We start from the raw sequence: 25,134 nt of genomic DNA, 5'->3' as shown, positions 1-25,134 counted from the left end.
AAGATCATGGCTGATCTAATCTTGGCCTTAACTTCACTTTTCTGCCTGAACCCCTTCACTCCGTAGTCAAATAAAAAAAGTCTATCTATCTTAGCCTCGGAGAGATGCAATGAATCAACCCCTACAACTCTTTCAAGAAGGGAGTTAAAGATACTATTAACTGTTGGCGAGTGAAAATTCATCCTCATCTCCATCTTAAATGGATAATCGGTTATTCTGAAACTAAGTGCCTTAGTTCTAGATTCCATCATGAGGTGCTTCATCCTCAGCTTGTCTCCTGTTTAGCCCCTCAGTGTTGTATACGTTTCACAGAATTGGCATGGTGCTAAATGAGGCTGCTCTGTCCATCGTGGTCTGCATTGACTCATGAAATGAGCATCATGACTTAATGTCATCCTCCTGTCCTTTCCTGATAACACTGTGCACCGTTTTCATTGAAATAATCATCTCATGCCCTCTTCATTGCCTTAATTAAATGAGATTTGATCAGAAGGATCACATTTCATTCTTCCCAACTTCAATGAGTACAGGGCTAACCTGCTCAACTATTCCCCATGTGACAACCCCTACATTCCAAGAATCAACCTTACGGTATTGCTTGGAACTGCTTCAATGAATTTCAGTTTGCCGTGACCTGTGAATGCTATTTCAGTGTCAGAATCACCTTGCTAACCGTGAGGTTGATTATGGTGCTGGACTGGGAAGGAGAAAGGCCAAAGGCCTGGTTTAGTTGAATGGGGTTCCCTTACCCCTGACACATGGCTTTCATTTTGCTCCTTGCAATTTGGGAACATCATCTGTGGCTTAACATTTCCAGTAAGTTGCCAAAGGCTGGCTGGCTATGAGGGGAATTGCAGTGGTTGGACATTTTCACAGCACCACTTCACAGATACTATCGTTGTAGGGATTGAGGAACATTACACCCCTGATCTGCAGCATTATTGAAAGCACAACACCACCACCACTCACCCCCCTCCTGTTTTATGTATGTTATCCTTGCAGGTCAGTGCTGGGTCCTCTACTTGTTGTCATTTACATAAATGATTTGGATGCGAGCATAAGACGTACAGTTAGTAAGTTTGCAGATGACACCACAATTGGAGGTGTAGTGGACAGCGAAGAGGGTTACCTCAGATTACAATAGGATCTGGACCAGATGGGCCAATGGGCTAAGAAGTGGCAGATGGACTTTAATTCAGATAAATGCGAGGTGCTGCATTTTTGGAAAGCAAATCTTAGCAGGACTTATTCACTTAATGGTAAGGTCCTAGGGAGTGTTGTTGAACAAAGAGACCTTGGAGTGCAGGTTCATAGCTCCTTGAAAGTGGAGTCGCAGGTAGATAGGATAGTGAAGAAGGCGTTTGGTATGCTTTCCTTTATTGGTCAGAGTATTGAGTACAGGAGTTGGGAGGTCATGTTGCAGCTGTACAGGATATTGGTTAGGCCACTGTTGGAATACTGCGTGCAATTCTGGTCTCCTGCCTATCGGAAAGATGTTGTGAAACTTGAAAGGGTTCAGAAAAGATTTACAAGGATATTGCCAGGGTTGGAGGATTTGAGCTAAATAGAAAGGCTGAACAGGCTGTGGCTGTTTTCCCTGGAGCGTCAGAGGCTGAGGGGTGACCTTATAGAGGTTTACAAAATTATGAGGGGCGTGGATAGGATAAATAGGCAAAGTCTTTTCCCTGGGGTCAGGGAGTCCAAAACTAGAGGGCATAGGTTTAGGGTGAGAGGGGAAAGATATAAAAGAGACCTAAGGGGCAACTTTTTCATGCAGAGGGTGGTACGTGTATGGAATGAGCTGCCAGAGGATATGGTGGAGGCTGGTACAATTGCAACATTTTAGAGGCATTTGGATGGGTATATGAATAGGAAGGGTTTGGAGGGATATGGACCGGGTGCTGGCAGGTGGGACAAGATTGGGTTGGGATATCTGGTCGGCATGGACAGGTTGGACCGAAGGGTCTGTTTCCATGCTGTACATCTCTATGACTCTATGACTATACAAGAGCCAGTGAAAATGGAAGTGAACTGGATCCCAGTGCAGCTGATAGTCAATTCTAACCACTTGCTTGCTCTGTTTGACCCAAGTGGCAGGGTGGTAATACGTTAGATATCAGGAATATGGCTTTTAAACAAAAACATTACTTTAGACAGAGAAAATATAAAATCCAAGAAGTTGACAGATTGATAGGTGAAGGATGATGATGATGCAGAATCCTGTTCAAACTGAGCCTCACAGAAGAGACAACGGGACATCAAAGGATGACATTTGTGTGCCAATGGGTCGCTGACACGGAAACATGGATAGCTCAGATCCTAACATGTTATATGGATAATCAGGTGTCATTTACAGTTCCAACCTCAAAATGATGATAATCACAAAATCGGCCAGAGTCAAATTGCACTCTGGGAAGGTGAGTGAATGGATATATTTGGGCAGTGGCTGAACCCGAGACACTACATGTGTAGATTAAAAAAACAGGAGATCTCAAACCCATGTTATGCTCCTCTTGCTCAATGTGGGAGCTTAGGAATGTGGCTGATGTCCTTGACTCCTTCACGAGCAGGAAGTGTGTCCAGCTGCAGATCTTGTGAGATCACATGATGGGTCTGGAGCTGCAAATGGACTCACTTTGGAGCATCCGCGATGCTGAGGAGATCATGGATAGCACGTTTAGCAAATTGATCACACCGTAGATTTGGATTGCTGAGGGAGAAAGGGAATGGGTGACCAAAAGGCAGAGAAAGAGCAGGAAGGAAGTGCAGGTGTCCCCTGCGGTCATTTCCCTCCAAAGCAGGTATACTGTTTTGGATACTCTTGGGAGAGATGGCTCAGCAGGGGAAAGCAGCAGTAGGCAGGTTCATGGCACCATGGCTGGCTCTGCTGTTCAGAAGGGCAGGAAAAAGGGCTATAGTCAAAGGGGATTCAATTGTAAGAGGAATAGATAGGCTGTTCTGGGTCAAAAATGAGACTCCTAAATGGTATGTTGCCTCCCAGGTGCACGGGTCAGGGATGTCTCAGATCGGCTACAGGACATTCTAAAGGGGGAGGGTGAACAGTCAGTTGTCATGATGCATATAGGCACCAATGATGTTGGTAAAAAAGCAGGATGAGGTGTTACAAGCAGAATTTAGGGAATTAGGAGCCAAATTAAAAAGTGAGACCTCAGAGATGGTAATCTCAGGATTGCTACGAGTGCCACGTCATGGTCAGAGTAGGAATGAAGGAATAAGCAGAATGAATACGTGGCTTGAGGGATGGTGCAGGAGGGAGAGGTTCAGATTTTTGGGGTATTGCAACAGGTTCTGGGGGAGGTGGGACTATTACAAATCAGTCGGTCTACACCTGGGCAGGACTGGAACCAATGTCCAATGGGGTTTAAACGGATGTGGCGGGGGATGGGAATGAAATGAGAGGTTAATGGAAAGGAAGGAGGTAGGAACTAAAGCCTGCAAGGAGCTAGAAAATGAAATCAGTGTGACGAAGAGGAAAAGTAGGCAGGGAGCAGATGATGAACACAAAGGGACAGGTGGTCTGAGGTGCATTTGTTTTAATGCAAGAAGTGTAGTAGGTAAGGCAGATGAACTTAGGGCTTGGATTCGCTACTGGGAGTATGATGTTATGGCTATTACTGAGACTGGGCTGAGGGAAGGGCATGATTAGCAATTAAATATCCCAGGATATCAATGCTTCAGGTGGGATAGAGAGGGAGGTCAAAGAGGTGGAGGAGTTGCATTACTGGTCAGAGAGAAAATTATAGCTGTGCTGAAGGAGTGCACAATGGAGGACTTGAGCAGTGAGGCAATATGGGCAGAGCTCAGAAATAGGAAGGGTGTAGTAACATCGTTGGGGCTGTACTACAGGCCTCCAACAGTGAGTGTGAGATAGAGGTACAAATATGTAAACAAATTATGGAAAGATGTAGGAATAACAGGGTGGCGGCAATGGGAGATTTTAATTTTCCCAACATTGTCTGAGATTCACTTAGTGTAAGGGGTCTAGGTAGAGCAGAATTTATAAGGAGCATCAAGGAGGGTTTTCTAGAGCAGTATATAAATAGTCCAACTCAGGAAGGGCCCATACTGGACCTGGTGTTGGGTGATGAGCCCAGCCAGGTGGTTGATATTTCATTCAGGGATTACTTTGGAAATAGTGATCACAATTCCATTAGTTTTAGGATGCTCATGGAATGGTCCTAAAGGAAGAGTGCTAAATTAGGGGAAGGCCAACCAAACCAAAGTTCAGCAGGAACTGGGGAATGTGGATTGGGAGCAGCTGTTTGAGGGGCAATCCACATTTGATATGTGGGAGGCTTTTAAAAAGAGGTTGATTAGAGTTCAGGCCAGACATGTTCCTGTGAAAATGAGGGATAGAAATAGCAAGATTAGGGAACCATGGAAGGCATGTGAAATTGTGAGATTAGCCAAGAGGGAAAATGAAGTGTACATAAGGTCTAGGCGACTGAAAACAGACAAAGCTTTGGAAGGATATCGGTCAAGTAAGATCAATCTGAAATGAAGAATTAAGAGGGCTAAAAGAGGTCATAACATATCTTTAGGAAGCAAGGCTAAGGAAAATCCCAAAGCCTTTTATTCGTATATAAGGAGCAAGAAGGTAACTAGAGAAAGGATTGGCCCACTCAAGGGTAAAGGAGGAAAGATATGCGTGAAGTCAGAGAAAATGGGTGAGATTCTTAACAAGTACTTTGCATTGGTATTCACTGTGGAGAGGGACATAATAGATGTTGAGGTTAAGGATAGATGTTTGATTAATCTCGGTCAAGTCAGCATAAGGAAGGAGGAAGTGTTGAGTATTCTGAAAGGCATCAAGATGAACACATCCCCAGGTCTGGATGGGATCTACCCCAGGCTACTGAGGGAAGCTAGAGAAGAAATAGCTGGGGCCTTAACAGATATCTTTGCAGCATCCTTGAACACGGGTGACATCCCGGAGGACTGGAGAGTTGCTAATGTTGTTCCCTTGTTTAAAAAGGGTAGCAGGTAATTATAGATTGATAAGCCTGATGTCAATGGTTAGGAAGCTGCTGGAGAAGATACTAAGGGATATGATCTATTTACATTTGGAAGAAAATGGGCTTATCAGTGATAAGCACCATCGTTTTGTGCAGGGAAGGTTATGTCTTACCAACTTAATATAATTCTTTGAGGAAGTGACAAAGCTGATTGAGGGAAGGGCTGTACTTGTCATATACATGGACTTTAGTAAGCCATATGATAAGGTGCCTCAATGTAGGCTGATGGAGAAAGTGAAGTTGCATGGGGTGCAGGGTGTACTAGCTAGACGGATAGAGAATTGGTTGGGCAGCAGAAGACAGAGAATAGTAGTGGAAGGGAGTTTCTCAAAATGGAGAATTGTGACCAGTGGTGTTCCACAGGGATCCATCCTCTGACCACTGTTGTTTGCGATATACATAAATGATCTGGAGGAAGGTGTAGGTGGCCTGATTGGCAAGATTGCAGATGACACTACGATTGGTGGAGTAGCAGATAATGAAGGGGACTGTCAGAGAATGCAGCAGAATATAGATAGTTTTGAGAGTTAGGCAGAGAAATGGCAGATGGAGTTCAATCCGGGCAAATGCGAGGTGATGCATTTTTGGAGATCCAATTCAAGAGCGGAAAAATGGAAAAGCCCTGGGGAAAATTAATGTACAGAGAGATCTGGGTGTTAAGGTCCATTGTAGTCTGAAGGTGACAATGCAGGTCGATGAAGTGGTCAAGAAGGTATATTCAGTTTTCACTTTGCACTCATTAAGACAGATGTAAGAATGTCAAACCTTGAACAAACCTAACAGTCTCTACTACATAAAGAAGAGGCTGTTGATTATTTGGCAAATTTGACTCTGGCTGAACCATTGTTGTGGAGAAAATAACTATAGGCTCTCTAAGCATGTTTTCCTTCATCAGGTGGTGTATTGAGTACAAGAGTTGGCAGGTCATGTTACCGTTGTATTGGACTTTGGTTTGGCCACATTTGGAATACTGTGTACAGTTTTGGTCGCTGCATTACCAAAAGGATTTGGATGCTTTGGAGAGGGTGCAGAGGAGGTTCACCAGGATGTTGCCTGGTAAGGAGGGCGTTAGCTATGAGGAGAGGTTGAGTAGATTAGGATTATTTTCATTAGAAAGACAGTGTTGGGGGATCCTGATTGAGGCCTACAAAATCATGAGAGGTGTAGACAGGGTGGATAGTAAGAAGCTTTTTCACAGAGTGTGAGACTCAATTACTAGGAGTCACGGGTTTCAAGGTGAGATGGGTAAGGTTTAGGGGAGCTATGCGTGGAAGCTTCTTTATGCAGAGGATGGTGGGTGCCTGGAATATTTTGCCACTGGAGATGGTAGGGGTGGGTACAATAGCTTTTGTTTAGATCAGAGTGGTGCTGGAAAAGCACAGCAGGTCAGGCAGCATCCGAGGAGCAGGAAAATCGACGTTTCGAGCGAGTACAATAGCATCAGTTAAGATGTATCTAGACAGATACATGAATGGATAGGGAGAAGAGGGATATGAATCCTTAGAAAATAGGCAACAGATTTAGATAAAGGAGCTGGATCGGGTGCAGACTTGGAGGGCCCAGGGGCCTGTTCCTATGCTGTAATTTTCTTTGTCCTTTGTTCTTTGTTCCTGACATCTATTGCTTATTTCTCAGAGGCTTCCTGATGGCAAAGCAGATGATCATAGTTTACCAACCTACCATGGTACACCAAACAGAAATATCCACTAACTGGTGCCAGAAAGCACCCGAGTCTCTGGCAGAACTGTGTTGCCAAAGTATTTTCATTTTGCACTCACAAAAACAGAAATTGCTGGAAACGCCTGGCAGATCTGGCAGCATCTGTGGAGAGAAATCAAGAGTTAACATTTCAGATTGAGTGACCCTTCCTCAGAACTCCCAGCTGAGCTTTTCTGTTTTTGCATGATTTACAGCATCTTCAGTTTTTCAGTTTTCACTTTGCACTCATTAAGACAGATGTAAGAATGTCAAACCTTGAACAAACCTAACAGTCTCTACTACATAAAGAAGAGGCTGTTGATTATTTGGCAAATTTGACTCTGGCTGAACCATTGTTGTGGAGAAAATTACTATAGGCTCTCTAAGCTCTTAGGTCAATTAAAAAGGCTTAAGTATATCGCTATTGGTTTCAGAGAAAGTATGTGTCGGAATATACCTTGCTACTATGAAATGCAAATAAACTATGTTATTAGCTCAACTTAAATTAGTTGCTATTCTCACACTCATGATTGTTTCGCAACTGCTGTTCAATTGCAGAATCACATCTCAGAGCAGGTACTTTGCTTCAGTTTGAGAAGCATGGGCTTGTATCGAGTGCAGAAAGAATAGTATAGAGTAAAATCTATACCCATTACAAACAAACGAAGTTACAATGCTGATTGATTTGATCAGCTAGTCACTGCAATGTACGACCTATATAGTACCTACATCAGACTGACACTAAAATTCAGACATAATGTTACTCAGCCAATACGCCTTTCTGGACTAATGACAGCATCCAGTTAGAAGAATTCAATTTTAACATGAATTACAACCCAGGGGGATAAATGAGAAAAGCTCCATGTACCATGACATCCCAAACCAATGACAGGACAATAACTTTCCTTCTAGTTGACTACTTTTTTGCCATCTGCTTGCAATCGAGTGGAGTGAAGACTTGGCAGGATTATATTTTGAAAACGGTAATTTGTTAAAAGACAAGTAAATGATCTCGGGTGAAATTTCACTGACTGGAGAGTGCCAGGAACTTTCTTCCTGTTTATGCTTGGGCTCTGTGACAGCAACTGAAGCCGTGGCACCTGCTGCTTTAGCCTATTCTGTCCTTTCAGGTCCCGAGAGACTTGATCTGCAATTCCAGCAGCCCATGTTTCCAAAAGCAGGTGTCAGCTCAAGGAGCGGGCAGACTTTCAAAGGGAGGAATCCTGCACAGGCATTCAAAGAACTCAGCAGAATGTGAGACAAATAATATGCATCTTGAAGGGTTATTTTTATGAGTGCTGTAACACTGGCAGGGTCGCAACAGGAGCTGACAGATCTGACATATTCATAACACGACAGGATGAGAAACCGCTGTTTATTAATTCAGACTGCTGTTTAAATCTATTACGTTGATGGTGTGAATGAAAAATGACTGAGGAGGGACTAGAGTTTGAACTGTCTCCCTGATTCAGTACAAGTTGGACTGTTTCATCTGTGAGCCCAACCCAGACTGATCACTAACTTTGTCAGTACAGAGACAGCAGGAAAGGCACCACTGATTTGAAGACTGTACTAATCTACTATACTTAAGGGTAGACATTATGATCAATCAACTTGATATCCATACATTTTTTTTTTCACTTTATGATATTTAAACATATACAACAATTACAAATGGGCACATTACAAGTACAACAGGTTTTGTGTGTGATTCTGTGTTACTCTGAGTATCTTTCTAACAAAAACCAGAAATTGCTGGAAAAGTTCAGCAGGTCTTGGCAGCATCTGTGAAGAGAAATCAGAGTTAACATTTCAGATCCAGTGACCTTTCCTCAGAACTGACGGTAGCTTGGCAAATGTTGTTTTCTTTATTCAGAAGGTAGCGTGGGGGCAAGGAGTACACAATAGGTGGAGATGGAGCTCAAAGTGCATCCATCAAAAGTGAGGGAGGGCCAGGGATAGCGGGAAGGGACTAAATCAAAATGAAACTGGAGGTGGAAATAAAGTAGTGAATCCCCCATAGTGCCCACCTCTTGCTAAAGACACGGAGGGTATTGATGGATACCACGTGCTCCCTGCCCAAAGACACCAGGGCTGAAGAGATCATTTGTCTATTAAATGGGGGTTTCATTGTATTCAAGTGGTGGATATTAACTGGGGATTCATCTGTGATCATAACAATGAAGTTTGAAATTATGGCTATTCAATGACATGTTATCTGTGTCTCTCTGCAATTGAAACATTATTCCAAATATATAGAGACTGGAATTCTGTGCCACCCACTGCCTGGATATCTAATGCAGAGAAATGACTCGATGAACAATCAGAAAATGACTGGTTTCTTTAGAACTGCTCCTTTTAAATGACAACCCATCTCTTTCTTTTTCCAGCTTGTCATTCGGGGACATTTAAGGCCACTCAAGGGAGCGAGCAGTGCATTCCCTGCCCTGCCAATAGCAGGTCCTTAAGCGAGGCATCCAGTGTGTGTTCCTGTCGCAACGGATACCACAGAGCAGACTTTGACTCGCCCAAGATGCCATGCACAAGTGAGTAGAGATTTGGCGATGGATTTAAAGAATGCGACACTGCTAAGTTGACTACTTTTTGAGCTTTAAGGCGAACTCCCTCATAATGAATGGTTAGGCTTATTATGACTGGTAAAGGCAGTGGAACAGATTCATTGTTTCTTATTAAAGTAACAATTGATGTGTTGAATTTCTCCATTTTCAAAGTCCCTGAGTGAAAGAGATGTAGAAGACGGGGATTGTGGGGGTGTGAGTTAGTTGAAGCTATCTCATATCATCTTTGCTAAAGAGCAGTTGGAGAAAATGAGCCTGTTACACTTATGTTGACAGGATGGGATTTGTGATATCCATTCTGTTGTCAAGTGCAAACTGTTAAACACACACGAATAAAGTGTGTAACAAGGGGTATGCCAGGTTCCAAGCTGTGATACGGGACTCAGTAGACAGAGGCACAGGCAATCATTTCCCATGTGGACAGGAAGACATCAGAATAGTGTGTTGCCTCTCTGGTGCCAGGATCAAGGATATCTCGGTGAGGGTGCAGAATATTCTCAAAGGGGAGAGGGACCATCAAGAGGTAGTTATCCACATTAGAACTGATGACATAGGAAGAGAAAAGGATGAGATTCTGAGGAGAAAGTACAGCAAGTTAGGCAGTAATTTAAAAAATAGAAATTCAAAAGTACAGGTGGAAATTATACAGTGAATAGCAGAACCCTTCAAAATATTGATATACAGGTGCAGGTCCACAGGTCACTGAACGTGGCAGCGTAGGTAGATAAGGTAGTATAAAAGACTTTTGGCATGCTTGCCTTCATTGGAAGGGACGTTGAGTAAAAGGATGGGCAAGTTACGCTGCAGCTTTATGGAACTTTAGTTAGGCCACACTTAGAATATTGCGTACGGTTCTGGTCACCACACTACCAGAAGGATGTGGATGTTTTGGAGAGGCTACAGAAAAGGTTTACCAGGATGTTACCTGGTATAAGGAAATTAAGTTATGAAGAAAGGTTGGATAGACTGGGTTTGTTTTCACTGGAAAAGCAGGAGGTTGAGGGGTGATCTGATAGTTTATAAGATTGTGAATGGTATGGATAGAGTGGAAAGTATGAGGTTTTTCCCCAGGGTAGAGTGGTTAATTAGTAGGCAACACAGGTTCAGAGGGGAAGATGGAAAAGAAATGTGCAAGACAAGTTTTTCACACAAAGAGTGGTGAGCACCTGGAACACGTTGGCAGAGGAGGTGGTAGAAGCAGAAACAATAACAGCATTCGAGAAGCACCTGGATGAATGCATGAATAGGAAGGGAATAGAGGGATACAGATCCTTCAGGTGAAGACAGTTTTAGTACTGAAGGGCAAAATGTATTGGCACAAGCTTGAAGAGCTGAAGGGCCTGTTCCTGTGCAGTATTGTTCTTTGCTCTTTGTTCTAAGTCCTTGAAAATAGTAATATCTGGATTACTACCGGTGCCACGAGTGAGTGAGAATAGGAATAGGAGGATTGAGCAGATGAATGCCTGGCTGAGGAGCTGGTGCAGGGGAGAAGGATTCACATTTTTGGTTAATTGGAATCTCTTCTGGGATAGAAGTGACCTGTATAAGAAGGACGGATTGCACTTGAATTGGAAGGGGATTAATATACTGGTTGCTAGAGCTGCTCAGCAAGATTTTAACTAATAAGGTCGGGTACACTTGGAAAAAGGAATAAGTCAAACAGTCAGGGCATACAGGAACAAGTCAGAGAATGAGGTAGGACTGAGAAATTAAACTACATTTATTTCAATGCAAAAGGCAGATGAACTCAGGGCATGGTTGGGAACATGGGACTGGGATATCATAGCAATAACAGAAACGTGCCTTAGGGATGGACAGGACTGGCAGCTTAACGTTCCAGGGTATAAATGCTAAAGGAAAGATAGAAAGAGGAGGGAAAGAGAGGAGCAGGAGTGGAGTTTTTGATTTGGGATAATATTATAGCTGTTCTCAGGGAGGATTTTCCTGGGAGTACATCCAGGGAAGTCATTTGGGTAGAACTGAGAAATAAGAAAGGGATGATCCCCTTATTGGGATCATACTATAGACCCCACCCATTAATCAGCAGGAAATTGAGAAACAAATTTGTAAGGAGATCTCAGTCAGAATAGTAAGAATAATAGGGTGGTTATGGTAAGGGATTTTAACTTTCCAACCATAGACTTAGACTGCCATAGCGTTAAGAGTTTGGATGGAGAGGAATTTGTTAAGTGTGTACAAGAAAAGTTTCTGATTCAATGTGTAGGAATACCTACCAGAGAAGATGCAAAACTTGACCTACTCTTAGGAAATAAAGCAGGGCAGGTGACTGCGGTATCAGTGGGGGAGCACTTTGGGGCCAGTGACCACAATTCTATTAGTTTTAAAATAGTGATGGAAAAGGGTAGACTGGATCTCAAAGTTAAAGTTCTAAGTTGGAGGCAGACTAATTTTGATGGTATTAGGCAAGAACTTTCAAAAGTTGAGTGGGGGTGAATGTGGCAGGTAAAAGGATGGGCTGGAAAATGGGAAGCCTTCAGAAATGAGATAACGAAAGTCCAGAGACCGTATACTCCTGTTAGGGTTAAGGGCACGGCTGATAGCTATAGCGAATGCTGGATGGCTAGAAAAATTGAGGTTTTGGTTAAGAAGAAGAAGGAAGCACACATCAGGTATCCCTAGAACAGTGTAAAGACAGTAGGAGTATACTGGAATATTAGGAGGGGAAAAGGGGAAAATGAGCTGGCTTTGGCAAATAGGGTTAGGGAGAATCCAAAGGGATAATCCCAATACATTAACGATGAAAGGGTAACGAGGGAAGGAATAGGACCCCTTAAAGATCAGAAATGATACTTATGTGTCGAACCGTAGGAAATGGGAGAGATACTAAATGAGTATTTTGCACTCAAGTTCACTGTGGAGAAAGATAGGGAAGATAGAGGATGTAGGGAAATTAATAGCAACATCTGAAAATGTCCAGAATAGAGAGGAGGAGGTGCTGGACCTGATTAGGTGTACGCTTGAACTCTGTGGGAAGCTAGGGAAGTGATTGCTGGTCCCCTTGTTAAAATATTTGTTTCATCAATAGTCACAGGTGAGGTGCCAGAAGGCTGGAAGTTGGCTAAAATGGTGCCACTACTTAAAAAAGGTGGTAAGGAAAAGTCAGGGAACTATAGACCAGTGAGCCTGACATCGATGGTGGACAAGTTAAACAGTCATAGAGATATACATCGCAGAACCAGACCCTTTTGGTCCAACTTGTCCATGCCAACCAGATATGCTAGCTTAATCTACTCCAATTTGCCAGCACTTGGCCCATATCCCTTCAAACCCTTCCTATTCATATACCCATCCAGATGCCTTTTAAATGCTGTAATTGTACCAGCCTCCAAAGTGTCACCAGTAGCTCATTCCATACACGCACCACCCTCTGCGAGAAAAAGTTGCCCTCTGTGAGAAAAAGTTGGCCCTTTGAAATTTTTCCCCTCTCACCCTAAACCTATGCCCTCTAGTTCTGGTCTCCCCCACCCCAGAGAAAACGCTTTGTCTGTTTATCCTATCCATGCCCCTCATGATTTTGTAAATCTCTATAAGGTCACCCCTCAGCCTCCGACGGTCCACGGAAAACAATCTCAGCCTGTTCAGCCTCTCCTTATTGCTCAAATCCTCCAACCCTGGCAACATCCTTGTAAATCTTTTCTGAACCCTTTCAAGTTTCAGAGCATCCTTCCGATAGGAAGGAGATCAGAATTGCGTGCGATAATCCAAAAGTGGCCTAACCAATGTCCTGTAGCCTCACTGCCACCTCCCAACTTTATTGGTGCTCTGACCAATAAAAGAAAGTGCACCAAATGCTTTCGTCACTGTCCTATCTACCTGCGACTCTATTTTCAAGGAACTATGAACCTGCACTCCAAGGTCTCTCTGTTCAGCAACACCCCCCAGGACCTTACCATTAAGTGTATAAGTCCCGTTCTGATTTGCTTTTCCAAAATGAAGCACCTCACATTTATGTAAATTAAACGCCATCAGCCACTCCTCAGCCCATTGGCCCATTTGATCAAGATGCTGTTGTATTCTGAAGTAACCTGTTTTCACTGTCCACTACACCTCCAATTTTAGTGTCATCTGCAAACTTACTAACTGTACCTCTTATGCTCACATCCAAATCATTTATACAGGTAGACAACCCTTTATCCGAAATCTGAAAAGCTCCAAAGTCGAAAGGTTTTTTTTTGTAAAGTTTTTTTCTCATCGACAAGGTTGTTTGGTAAGCAAACAGTTAACCAAACTCCATACCCACTCTATACGTGTCACTCAGATGTGACATGTGGAGGTGTGGCCCAGCACTGGCAGGCCTCATTTCTGTTCCAGGGCCCATTTTACTCAAAGTAAGTCTATTCTTAGGAAAGATTTTTGAAATTTCACCATCAAACTGCCACTTACTCTGAAATTTGAAAAATTCTGAATTCCGAAAACTAGCTGGTCCCGAGCGTTTTGGATAAAGGATTATGCACCTGTATAAATGACGAAAATTAGTGGACCCAGCACTGATTCTTGTGGCACTCCATTGGTCACAGGCCTCCAGTCTGAAAAACAACACTTCACCACCACCCTCTGTCTTCTACCTTCGAGCCATTTCTGTATCCAAATGGCTAATTCTCCCTGTATTCCATGAGATCAAATCCAGTTTCCCATGAGGAATCTTGTCAAACACCTTACAGAAGTCCATATAGATCGTATCCACCACTCTGCCCTCATCAATCCTCTTTGTTACTTCTTCAAAAAGTTCAATCAAGTTCATGAGATATGATTTCCCACACACAAAGCCTTGGTGACTATCCCTAAACAGTCCTTGCCTTTCTAAATACATGCAAAACATGAGTCTCAGGATTTACTCCAACAACTTGCCCACCGCTGATGTCAAGCTCACTGGTCGAAACAAGACATACATGTATTTGGAAAGGCTTGGACTGATTATGGATAGTCAGCATGGCTTTGTGAGTTTGAAATATGTCTCACTAACTTGATTTAGTTTTTTTGAAGAAATAACGGGGGAAATTGATGAAGGCAGAGTGATGGACATAATCTACCTGGACTTTAGCAAGGCATTCTACAAGGTTCCTCATGGTAGATTAGTTAGCCTGCTTAGATTACAGGGAAGTGAGGGAAAACTAGCCACTCGGTTACGAACTGGCTTAAACATTGGAGATAGAAGGTAGTGGTGGAGGGTTGCTTTTCAGATAGGTGGCTTCTGACCAGTAGTGTGGCACAAGGATTGGTATTGGGTCCACTGCTTTTCGTCATTTATATAAATGATTTGGATGTGAACAAAGGAAGTATAGTTAGTAAGTTTGCAGAAGACACCAAAATTAGAGGTGTAGTGGAATGTGAAAAACGTTACCTCAGTGTACAATGGGATCTTTAACAGATAGGCAAATGGGCAGATGGAGTTTAATTTAGATAAACATGAGGTGCTGCATTTTGGAAAGACAAGTTAGGGCAGGACTTATACAGTTAATGGTAAGGTCAGGGGGCAGTATTGGTAATCATAGAGACCTTGGAGTGAAGGTTCATAGTTTCTTGAAAGTGGAGTCACACATAGATAGGATAGCGAAGAAATTGTTTGTTATACTTGCCTTGATTGGTCAGGGCATTGAGTACAGGAGTTGGGAGGTCATGTTGTGGCTGTACAGGACATTGGTTAGGCCACTATTGAAATATTGCTTTCAATTCTGGTCTCCCTGCTTTCGTAGGATGTTGTGAAGCTTAAAAGATTTCAGAAAAGATTTACAAGGATGTTGCCAGGTTTGGAGGGTTTGAGCTACAGGGAGAGGCTGAATAGGCTGGGGATGTTTTCCCAGAGCGTCGGAGGCTGAGGGTTGACCTCATTGAGGTTTATAAAATTATGAGTGACATGGATAGGATAAATAGATAAGGTCTTTTCTCCAGGGTGGGGGAGTCCAGAACTAGAGGCCTCAGGTGAGAGGGTAAAGATTTAAAAGGGTCTTAAGGCGCAATGTTTTCACTCGGAAGGTGGTGCAGTTATGGAATGAGCTGTCAGTAGTCGATGGAAACTGGTACTATTACAACATTGAAAAGGCTTCAGGATGGGTACATGAGAAGGAAGGGTTTAGCATTTTATGGGCCAAATGCTGGCAAATGATACTTTATTTATTTAGGATATCTGGTCAGCGTGGATGAGTTGGACTAAAGGGTCATTTTCAGTTCTGTATATCTCGATGACTGTCTGAGTCTAAAGTTACAGGTGCACCCCCTCCAAACACATTGTGTGTGTGAGAGTGCTTTTTGAACTGTGGAACCTTTGGATGGAGGTTGGTTAGTTTGTGGTCCATTGTTGGGGAGGGATGGTGCTGCTCTTTGGGGTGCCAATTTCAGGTGAAGTAATCCATGATGTTGAACGATACTGATTTCACTGTGATTCAACTGCAATGTGTTAACATCCATGTGCTAAATGAGCCTTATGGCAACGTTAAGATGTGTGTGGTTATTACTTTCCAGACACATTGATCTGATTATGATATGTTCATTCTCTAATTGTCAGATAGCAATAAATGGGATACATCTGCCCCTCAGTCCAACAAATCAGTTACTCTGATTTAAAGAATTTGCAGTCATCGCACAGATCGTTATATCACCAAAGAATCCATCCTCAGCTGATATAGGCATGATGTTGAAGCTGCGTGTATTGGTTCAGATGATGCAGTTGGTCTGATGCAAAGCATGATCCAGAAATGTCCCGGGATGGACCTCTCATTCTTTCTGAAATACCCGACACTTGCTGTTTGTGAGAAGACCATGCACAGCTATTTCAGTGTCTCAGACTAATGAGGAGAAACATCATGATTTCATCTCTGATTTACTGTATTTTTACATTGTGTCCAGTTGAACAGGCTTGCATATTGTCTGTATGTAAGTCAGTACATATCCACACAATGTAAAAACACAGTAATCAGATGGGTGCCACCTAATTGGAAGGTAATCACCACATAATCAGAATGTGCCACCTCTCAGATGGATATGAAAGATTCTGTGGCAGTATTTTGAACAAAAGTAGAGGGAATTCTTCACAATAACTGTCAATCTAAATCTCATACCTATACATACACACATATATATATAGGTGCTTTTGCTTATGTCTGCGTGTCTATGTCAATGTATGTATACAGTTGTGTATGTATATACTTGTGCGTTTGTAGCTGTGTGAATATATGCAGCTGTGAGTCTGATTGTGTGCATATTTAGTCAATCAATATGCCTTCATTAGAAGTTCATCTCATACAAGTATCTCATCTTTTGAAAAAGCCATTAAGATGCTGGATGGGAAGGGCGGTAGAGTTCTTGATAAAATACCGTCCAAGAGGATTCCCTAAAAGATTAAAAGCTCAGTAATACTGGTAATTATTGAGCTGCATTATAACTAGTTGGAGAAGATCAAGCAGAAAATCATCCAAGATTTCCTTGGATTTGCGTGATGACCAGTTGCTGGTGGGTTCAATGTTGGAACTTTCATTGTTCTCATGAATGATCTCAATGTAAGTGTTGGAGCATGATCTTCAAACATACAGGTTAAAACAGGATCTCTGCAAGTGTTAAGGATGTAAATGATGTTCAGCGGACTCAAGTCAATCTTAATATGGTGGCAGATTGGATTCATGACTGGGAAGTGCTGTTCATCAGAGATATACTGCAGGATTACACATGTAGCAAGGCTGAATGCTCAACATATATACATACTTCATGGAAAAACATGAAGTATGGTGGCGGAACAAAGATTTGGGTATTCCAGTACACGGATCTCTAAAGATACATGGGAAATGTCACAAAATGATAACCCAAGGAAATAGGATATTAATGAATATAAGAAAAAACAAGCAGTTTATTGTTGAACAAGACCATCCTCAGTTGGAAAGGTACAATTATTCAATAAAATCAGAATGTTCTAGAGAAATTTAGCAGATCAAGCAGCTACTGTGGATAGGGAACAACAGAGTTAATAATTCGAGTCTGATCTGGTTCTACATTCAGAACTGAAAGGGCAATAAAATGTTTTTGTTTTTGATGCTGTTGACAGAGGTGGAACAGACTGTGAGGGTGCCCAGAGCAAAATGCAAAGAGCATGCTAACAGTGATGAAGGAAGGACAGAGATGTAAAGCAGGTTATGGAAAGGAGAAAATGGGTCTGTTCTCCTGAGAGCAAAGTCAACAAGTCAGATACAAGACATGGCCTGGTGTGATGCTGAGAAGGAGGAGGGGTGTGTCAGATAAATGGAGGACAGAGGTCTTTGAAGTTATGGAATTCAATAGTCTGTCCTTGAAGCTGGAAATTGTACAAGTAAAAAATGGGATGTTGTTCCTCCTGTTAGTTGGCTCAATGTATTTTTCTTTTACGATGGTTATTTTTTACTTCAAAACTGTACTTTATCCCTAACAAATCATTATATACCTACATAATCACTAGAGCATTAAGATTCTGTGCACAGTCTTTACCTATGGACAGCAATCAAACCCAAGGTATTTCTTACTTATGCAAGATTATAGTTACATACATTTGAGGTACGATGAGGGTCTGATAACTGAAGGGAACCCCATTATATTTTGGCCAAAAGACCTCAGACAATGGTCTTTTCACCCTGGTCCTTGGTGGCAGCTGCCCCAAACTTCAATGCAGCCCTCAGCAACTAGTCCTGGAACTTGGAATGTGGCAGTCTACAACACTCTGTTGAAGTCAACTCCAAGCTGTCTCACTATTGATGATGTTCGATATTGCTGTGTCCTCTGAGATCCACTTGCAGACACTCTGAGGCCACTTATTGTGATGTCTCATTTATTGAATGTGGTTTGTGTGGTCAAGTGTGATCCTGTAATATCTCAGGCAACTGTGTCATCAGTACGTTTCACGTAGGTGCTGACTTGCTGAAGTGAATGAAGAGGAAAAGACAAAGTGTAAACAGCTCAGAGGCCAAACGATTTCCATGGGTGGCTCCCATTTCCTGTTCTCCTCCTCTTAATCTGTGAAGGACGTATTGACCCTCAAGGCCACTTGATAGCCTGTGCTCTCCCTCCCTCTACATAAGAATTTCAACTGAAACATCATTCAGTCACTGTTTTCTAGGGATCTTACATGTATCTATTTCACGCTATCGACTTAAAGAAGAAGCTGTTCATTCAGGACACCAAGCCACATTCTCCCAGATGCTCTTTCCACTGGTACAATAATGTTATTACCCAAACCATAATATTAGAGAGATTTTACAATATGGGTAAGAATGATGCTTCAGCTGTCTCCTCCTCTTTCTCAACACCTCATATGTACAACAAAGCATGAGTAGTCCATTCAGCCCATTGAACCTGCTCTGTCATTCAACTTAGATCAAGTCTGATATCTCACTCAAAATCAGTCTCCTGCATTACCCCTTCATCCCATGATGTCTCAAATGTTTGGAAATTTATTGACCTGTCTTGAATATGCTGAATGACTGAGCCCTCCAAATTCCAAAGATTCTGAGTGACAAAGTTCCTTCTCATCTCAGACCTGAAAGATCTCCCTCTTATTCTGAGACTGTTCCCCTTGTTTCTCGAATCCCTGCACTCCAGTCAGGTGTAACATCCTTCCTGCATTTACCCTATCGAGCACTGTTTGAATTTTGCATGCCTCTATGAGATTGCCTTTCATTTATTATTGTAAATAAACATACAACTTAGGAGCACTCGTTTTGTTTCAAATCAGTGCTTCACGGATAACGTAATGCTTTCTAACAACAGTGTTTGAGTCCTCCAGATGGGTCTGTCAAATTATGTTCCTGGTATTGAATTGAAGGATCAGATTGAGGTTATCAAGAGCAAAAGACTACATTCGATAAATATCACCCTCTCTAAATTTGTATGGTTAGGACAGAAACTTTGAAAGGTATCTTGTGAACTCAGTGGCATAAATAACCTTCTCCCAATTAGCCTCATGGATGATGCCGGAGATGAGTCTCTCAAGTAACAGGCCTCTTCAAACCAGCTTGATAATTAATTAAAACACAAACACACACACACACACACACACACACTCACTCACTCACTCACTCACTCACTCACTCACTCACACACACACACACACACACTCACACTCACACTCACACACACACTCTCACACACACACACTCTCACGCACACTCACTCACACTCACACTCACACACACTCACACACACTCACACACACACACTCACACTCACTCTCACACACACTCACGTATACACACACACGCACATACACAGGCCAAACAAACCTCAGAACCGGCAGAGAGCTTTAATTGTAAGCCTTGTGAAGGTACTGTTATCAATTGTTCCCTGAGCAGTCTGCCTGCCCCTCCTAGTGGCTGCTTTAGGAGCTGTCATGTCAATGGCTTTCAAGCAGCAGAGGCCATTTTGACTCAGGCAAAATTGTTTGGGCATCCTGAAAAACATCACTGTCCAACCTGTTGGTCAGATGGTGACATTTTACCATGTGGAAATCAGTTTTCTAGCCCATGGACTTTGATGTTGTGATATTCAGTCAGTGAGAATCTGATGGCGATCGTAACCAACAAGGTGGTTGCTACATTGTTCTTCTTTTATTTTGAGGCAAAGAGGGTTATGTTCCTCAAAGAGTTTTGTATAGGAAATGAAACTCCGGGGGTTCCATCTTGGTAATCACGACAGCAGGCTGTGAACTATGTGAAGTGGAAGGTGGATGTATTGCAGTGGGGGAGGGGGAGCTGCTGAATTAGTTTAAGTGCCTCACCCAGGGCTACAGTAGCACAACTGGCCTTCCCTGTTGGGTGATTATTGCAACTGCCTCACGCCTCAATAAGTTCACTTTTTCATGTCAATGATAGATTCTGTAGGTGCAGATGATCATTCCACCAATTTAATGCCAGCGCCAATAAAATAGACTTTTTCTTCCTCACCCAGTTAATGTTACCAACTCTGTTTGGACCCCAAAGTTTTCATCATCTGGTCTCCAACTCCCCCAGTCTTCCTGCGTTTGATTTCCAACCATAGTCCAATCACAGTCTTCCCACACCAAGTGGAAAACCACCACCTTCTCGTTACCTGTTTGAGATAATGACCATCAATCAAACTGCCTTCTCTCCTGAGGCTCAAATTTTTATAACTATTAAACAGGAATGTTCAAGGCAAGTGCAAAGAGAAACATTTTTTATTAATTTTTCCTATATTTTTCCTGCTGAGTTGCTCTGAGCAGTGTTCACGGATTCCTTTTCAAATCCTGCAAATTTGATAGTATGGGTTGTTCTCGTCTAGTGTGCTACAGGATCAGTTGATTGGTGGCAGATTTGTAAGTTAGAATGCACTAATTTTCACTTATATGAATACCCCGAAACCTTTGTCAAAGAGAGAGAGAGGGAATCTGTTGTATTTCTTTTGCTTTAAAAAAAAACCTGACATGTATGCAAATGTTTCTATAAATGAGTGAGATCACCAGGCCAATGGAAGAGGGAGAGTAATTTATTTTTTCTTCACTTGTGGGGTGTCACTGGTTGAGCGAGCATTTATTGCCCATCGCTAGTTGCCCTGAAGAAGGTGGTGAGCTGCCTTTTTAAACGCCTGCAGTCCATGTGCTGAAAGTTGATTAAAAATGCCATTAGGGATGGAATTCCAGGATTTTGACCCAGTGACAGTGAAGGAATGGCGATATATTTCCAAGAGACCTTGGAGTGCAGGTTCATAATTTCTTGAAAGTAGAGTTGCAGGTAGACAGGATAGTGAAGAAGGTGTTTGGTATGCTTTCCTTTATTGGTCAGAGTATTCAGTACAGGAGGTGGGAGGTCATGTCATGGCTGTACAGGACATTGGTTAGGCCACTTTTGGAATATTGCATGTAATGCTTGTCTCTTTCTTGTCGGAAGGGTGTTTCCAGGGTTGGAGGATTTGAGCTATAGGCAGAGGTTGAATAGCTTGGGGCTGTTTTGTCTGGAGCGTTGGAGGCTGAGGGGTGACCTTGTAGAGGTTTATAAAATATGAAGGGCAGGGACAAGGTCTTTTCCCTGGGATGGGGGAGTCCAGAACTAGAGGGCATAGGTTTAGGGTGAGAAGGGAAAGATATAAAAGAGACCTAAGGGACAACGTTTTCACGCAGAGGGTGGTGTGTGTATGGATTGAGCTGCCAGAGGAAGTGGTACAATTGCAACATTTAGAAGGCATCTAGAGGGGTATATGAATAGGAGGGTTTAGAGGGATATGGGCCGGGTGCTGGCAGGTGGGACTAGATTGGGTTGAGATATCTGGTGGGCATGAACGAGTTGGACTAAAGGGTCTGTTTCCATGCGGTACATCTCTATGACTCTGTGACTGTATGACTCTAAGTCAGGATGGTGAATAACTTGGAATGGAACTTACAGGTGTGATGTACTCTTGCATTGGCACCCTTGTCCTCCCAAGGTAGAAGTAGTTGTGGGTTTGAATGAACTGCCTGAGGATCTTTGGTGAATTTTTGCAAGTCCATCTTGTGGATAGTACACCCTGCTGCGTCTGAATGTCAGTGATGGAGGGAGTGAATGCTGCTGGATGTGGTGTCAATCTGGTATGCTGCTTTTTCCTGGATGGTGTCAAGCCTCTTGAGTATTGTTGGAGTTGCACTCATCCAGACAAGTGGGGAATATTCCACCACACTTCTGACTTATGCCTTGTAAATGTTGGACAGGTTTTGGAAAGTCAGGAAGTGAGTTATTTGCGCAATATTTCTAGCATTTGATCTGCTTTTGTAGCCGCTATATTTATATGGTGGGTACAGTTGCGTTTCTGTTTGATGGGAATTCCCAGAATGTTGATAGTGTGGGATTCAGTGATTAACACCATTGAATTTCAAGGGGCAGTGGATAGAGAGTTTTAACTGAAAATGCGATTAACTCACACTCCCATGGATCAGTGGGTATAAATCAGAAGCTTTCATTCCCTCAGTTCATAGTTCCTAGCCTTGCCTTTGGGTGAGATGCATTGATAGTATGATTCTTTCTGTAAGATCAGGCACTAGCCACCTTGTTTAACACTGGGAGCCAGCTCTTCTGCCAGCAGCTTCCACCTCCACCTCACTGCTGCTACTGTCTCAGTCTGACTAATGACTTGAGTGTATGGCATTAATGCTGACAACTTGTAATTTGAGATTCCCATCATTAGGAATCAATTTGTAGCAAGAATCGGTTTTGTGAACTCATATTAGATTGACCAATATCGCAATTCCTTATCTTTCAAATTCACTTAACATTGAGTACTGCTGGCTTCTCTTTAGCAATACTGTTCCTGTATCTATCAGTAACGAGAAAGGAATGGGCAGGATCAGGATGGAATGATAGATTCCACAATTCAATTCAAGCTCATGCTTCCCAGGATATTGTGTGTACTCATGGCGTTGAGATTTAGGACAGTTTAATCTTCTTGTCTATCAGCAGCAGGAAATCAAGGATACATGGCAATGAAATGTGTTTATTCCATTTTATCCAGCAAACTGAAAGTATCATTTGGAAATCCATTTCTCAGTTTCTGATGATTTGGAGATGCCGGTGTTGGACTGGGGTGTACAAAGTTAAAAATCACACAACACCAGGTTATAGTCCAACAGGTTTAATTGGAAGCACACTAGCTTTCGGAGCGACGCTCCTTCATCACCTAATGAAGGAGCGTCGCTCCGAAAGCTAGTGTGCTTCCAATTAAACCTGTTGGACTATAACCTGGTGTTGTGTGATTTTTAACTCGGTTTCTGATGTCCACCTTGCCTTGTGGTATCAGGGAAACCCAAAGAGAGTGGTTAGTCAACATTTGGAATGGGACTGGGAGCTTTCAGTGGGGATCCTGGACTATGAAGAACTCATTGATGTAGCGAATATTCAGGTATCATGCCAAGTAGTTACATGACCAACTGGGTCAGATAAGGAAAAAATCATTCCCATTGATGGTTGGAATGAGAACCAAAGGGCACAGATTTCAAGTACTTGGTGAAAAAAAAACAAAGTCAACATGAGGAGAAATGTTTTCATGCAGTGATTTATCAGAGTCTGGAATGTGTTGCAGAAAGCGTGATGGATTTAATTGAGGTTTTCCAAAGCAAGCTGATTTTGGGGACAAAAAAGGGATGTGGCACTGGGTAAATTATTCCTGACAACAAGCACAGGTGTGATGGGTCAAATGGCTCTTTTTCTGTTGTAACCAACTGTGATTCTGTGATTTTAAATACTTGTAGTATCTGCAGGCACATTGTAAATATTGCAGACCACAAGTTTATAATCAAACTGTAACTCCTATTGTATACAGAACAGAGATTCTGACTTGACTATCTATCTTTGCTTGGCCTACAAGGTACATGTCAGGAGTGTGATGGAATACTCCCCACTTGCTTGGATGTGTGCAGCTCCAACAACACTCAGGAAGCTTGACACCATCCAGGGCAAAGCAACCTGCTTGGTTGACACCACATCTACAAACATTCAACCCCCTCCACCATTGGCACTCAGTAGCAGGAATGTGTACTATCTACAAGATGTGCTGCAAACATCCACCAAAGATCCTTAGCCTTCCCCTTCCAAACCCACGACCACTTCCATCCAGAAGGACAAGGGCAGCAGGTACTTGGGAACACTACCGTGTGCAAGTTCCCCTCCAAGCCTCTCACCACCCTGACTTGGAAATATACCGCCGTTCCTTCACAGTCATTGGGTCAAAATCCTGGAATTTCCACCCTCCCAGCATTGTGGGTCATCCCACAGCAAGTGGGCTGCAGCGATTCAAGAAGGCAGCTCACCACCACCTTCTCATGGGCACATAGGGATGGGCTATCAGTGCTGGCCAGCCAGCAATGCCCAAGTCCCACAAATGAATAAAAAAAACATATTCCCAGACCTCTCACAATGTGGTCCCATAGGGGAGTCAGTGGTGCTGTGATGCTCATGTCACTGGACTAGTAATCCAGGACCCGTTGTTGGAACGTGGCAGATGATGAAGTTTGAATGAAACAAAACTAGTGAAATATGTCCGTGCAATACTGTCAACTGTTATGAACACCCATCTGGTTCACACATGTCCTTTGGGGAAAGAAATCTTCCATTCTTTCCTGGTCTGGCCAACATGTGACTCTAGACCCCACAGCAATATTTGTGGACACTTAACTGCCCTTTGGGCAATAAATATGTTAAGAAACTGCCAATAAATTCTGGCTTAGTCAGTGATGCCTACATTCTCTGAACAAATTTTTTAAAACAATCTCGTGTTGATCACTCGACATTTCCAAACTTACAGTGCCTCCCCTTCCCAAAAGTAAGTGGGAGCTACACAATCTCTTCAACTTGTGACAGGGACTGAGTTGTGTGAGCCTGTGAAGAGAAAGATAAAATACAACTGGGATGTCCTGTGTTATCTGGCAGAGCTCGCACTCACGGTCTCCAGAAATTGCGTCGCGGCCAACATTAGATGCTTGAATCAAATGTTTGCCTTAAACCAAAAGCAGCAGACTGTGTTGTTGACCCTTTCTCATTTTTACCAGCGAATAATTTCAAAGGGTCCAATGATAGATAGGATATTCCGACTGAATATTAAAACTAACATGGGATTAGCTGAAACACGTGACCACATGAATAAGGCTTGAGGACAGAGATCAAATATATCTTTGAAGGAATGCTCTAACGCAGAATAATTTTATCTATGAAATGAGGACCTACAAATTGTTAGTTGCTGGACTCACTTTTCAGATGCTGCTCGGATTATTAAGGCTCCCTATGTGGTGAGAATGTTGCATGTGCCTGGAAAACCACCGTCCACCATATTAGATAATGGCAAACAAGGGACCTCCTTCATGGATTAGCACT

At 42.7% G+C, this 25,134-nt stretch overlaps 1 protein-coding gene across 3 annotated transcripts in view; it reads left to right on the top strand.

The window, feature by feature from the left end:
* Positions 1 to 25,134, top strand: part of LOC122555678 (ephrin type-B receptor 1) — a 505,782-nt gene that overhangs the window by 278,958 nt on the left and 201,690 nt on the right. For all 3 annotated transcript variants that reach the window (XR_015759253.1, XR_015759252.1, XM_087993907.1), the window contains exon 4: positions 9,125 to 9,280. Coding sequence is in view for 1 of the 3 variants with exons in the window: in XM_087993907.1 (XP_087850033.1) it covers positions 9,125 to 9,280 (156 nt within the window). In the remaining 2 variants the exon portion in view is untranslated. The remainder of the gene's footprint in view (positions 1 to 9,124; positions 9,281 to 25,134) is intronic.

This window comes from Chiloscyllium plagiosum, unplaced genomic scaffold (assembly GCF_037043375.1).
Source record: "Chiloscyllium plagiosum isolate Xiang-an unplaced genomic scaffold, Cpla_swu_hap1 HiC_scaffold_13, whole genome shotgun sequence".
Taxonomy (NCBI): Eukaryota; Metazoa; Chordata; class Chondrichthyes; order Orectolobiformes; family Hemiscylliidae; genus Chiloscyllium; species Chiloscyllium plagiosum.
Note: the sequence above shows the minus strand (reverse complement) of the source record. Positions and strands in the feature narration are given on the sequence as shown.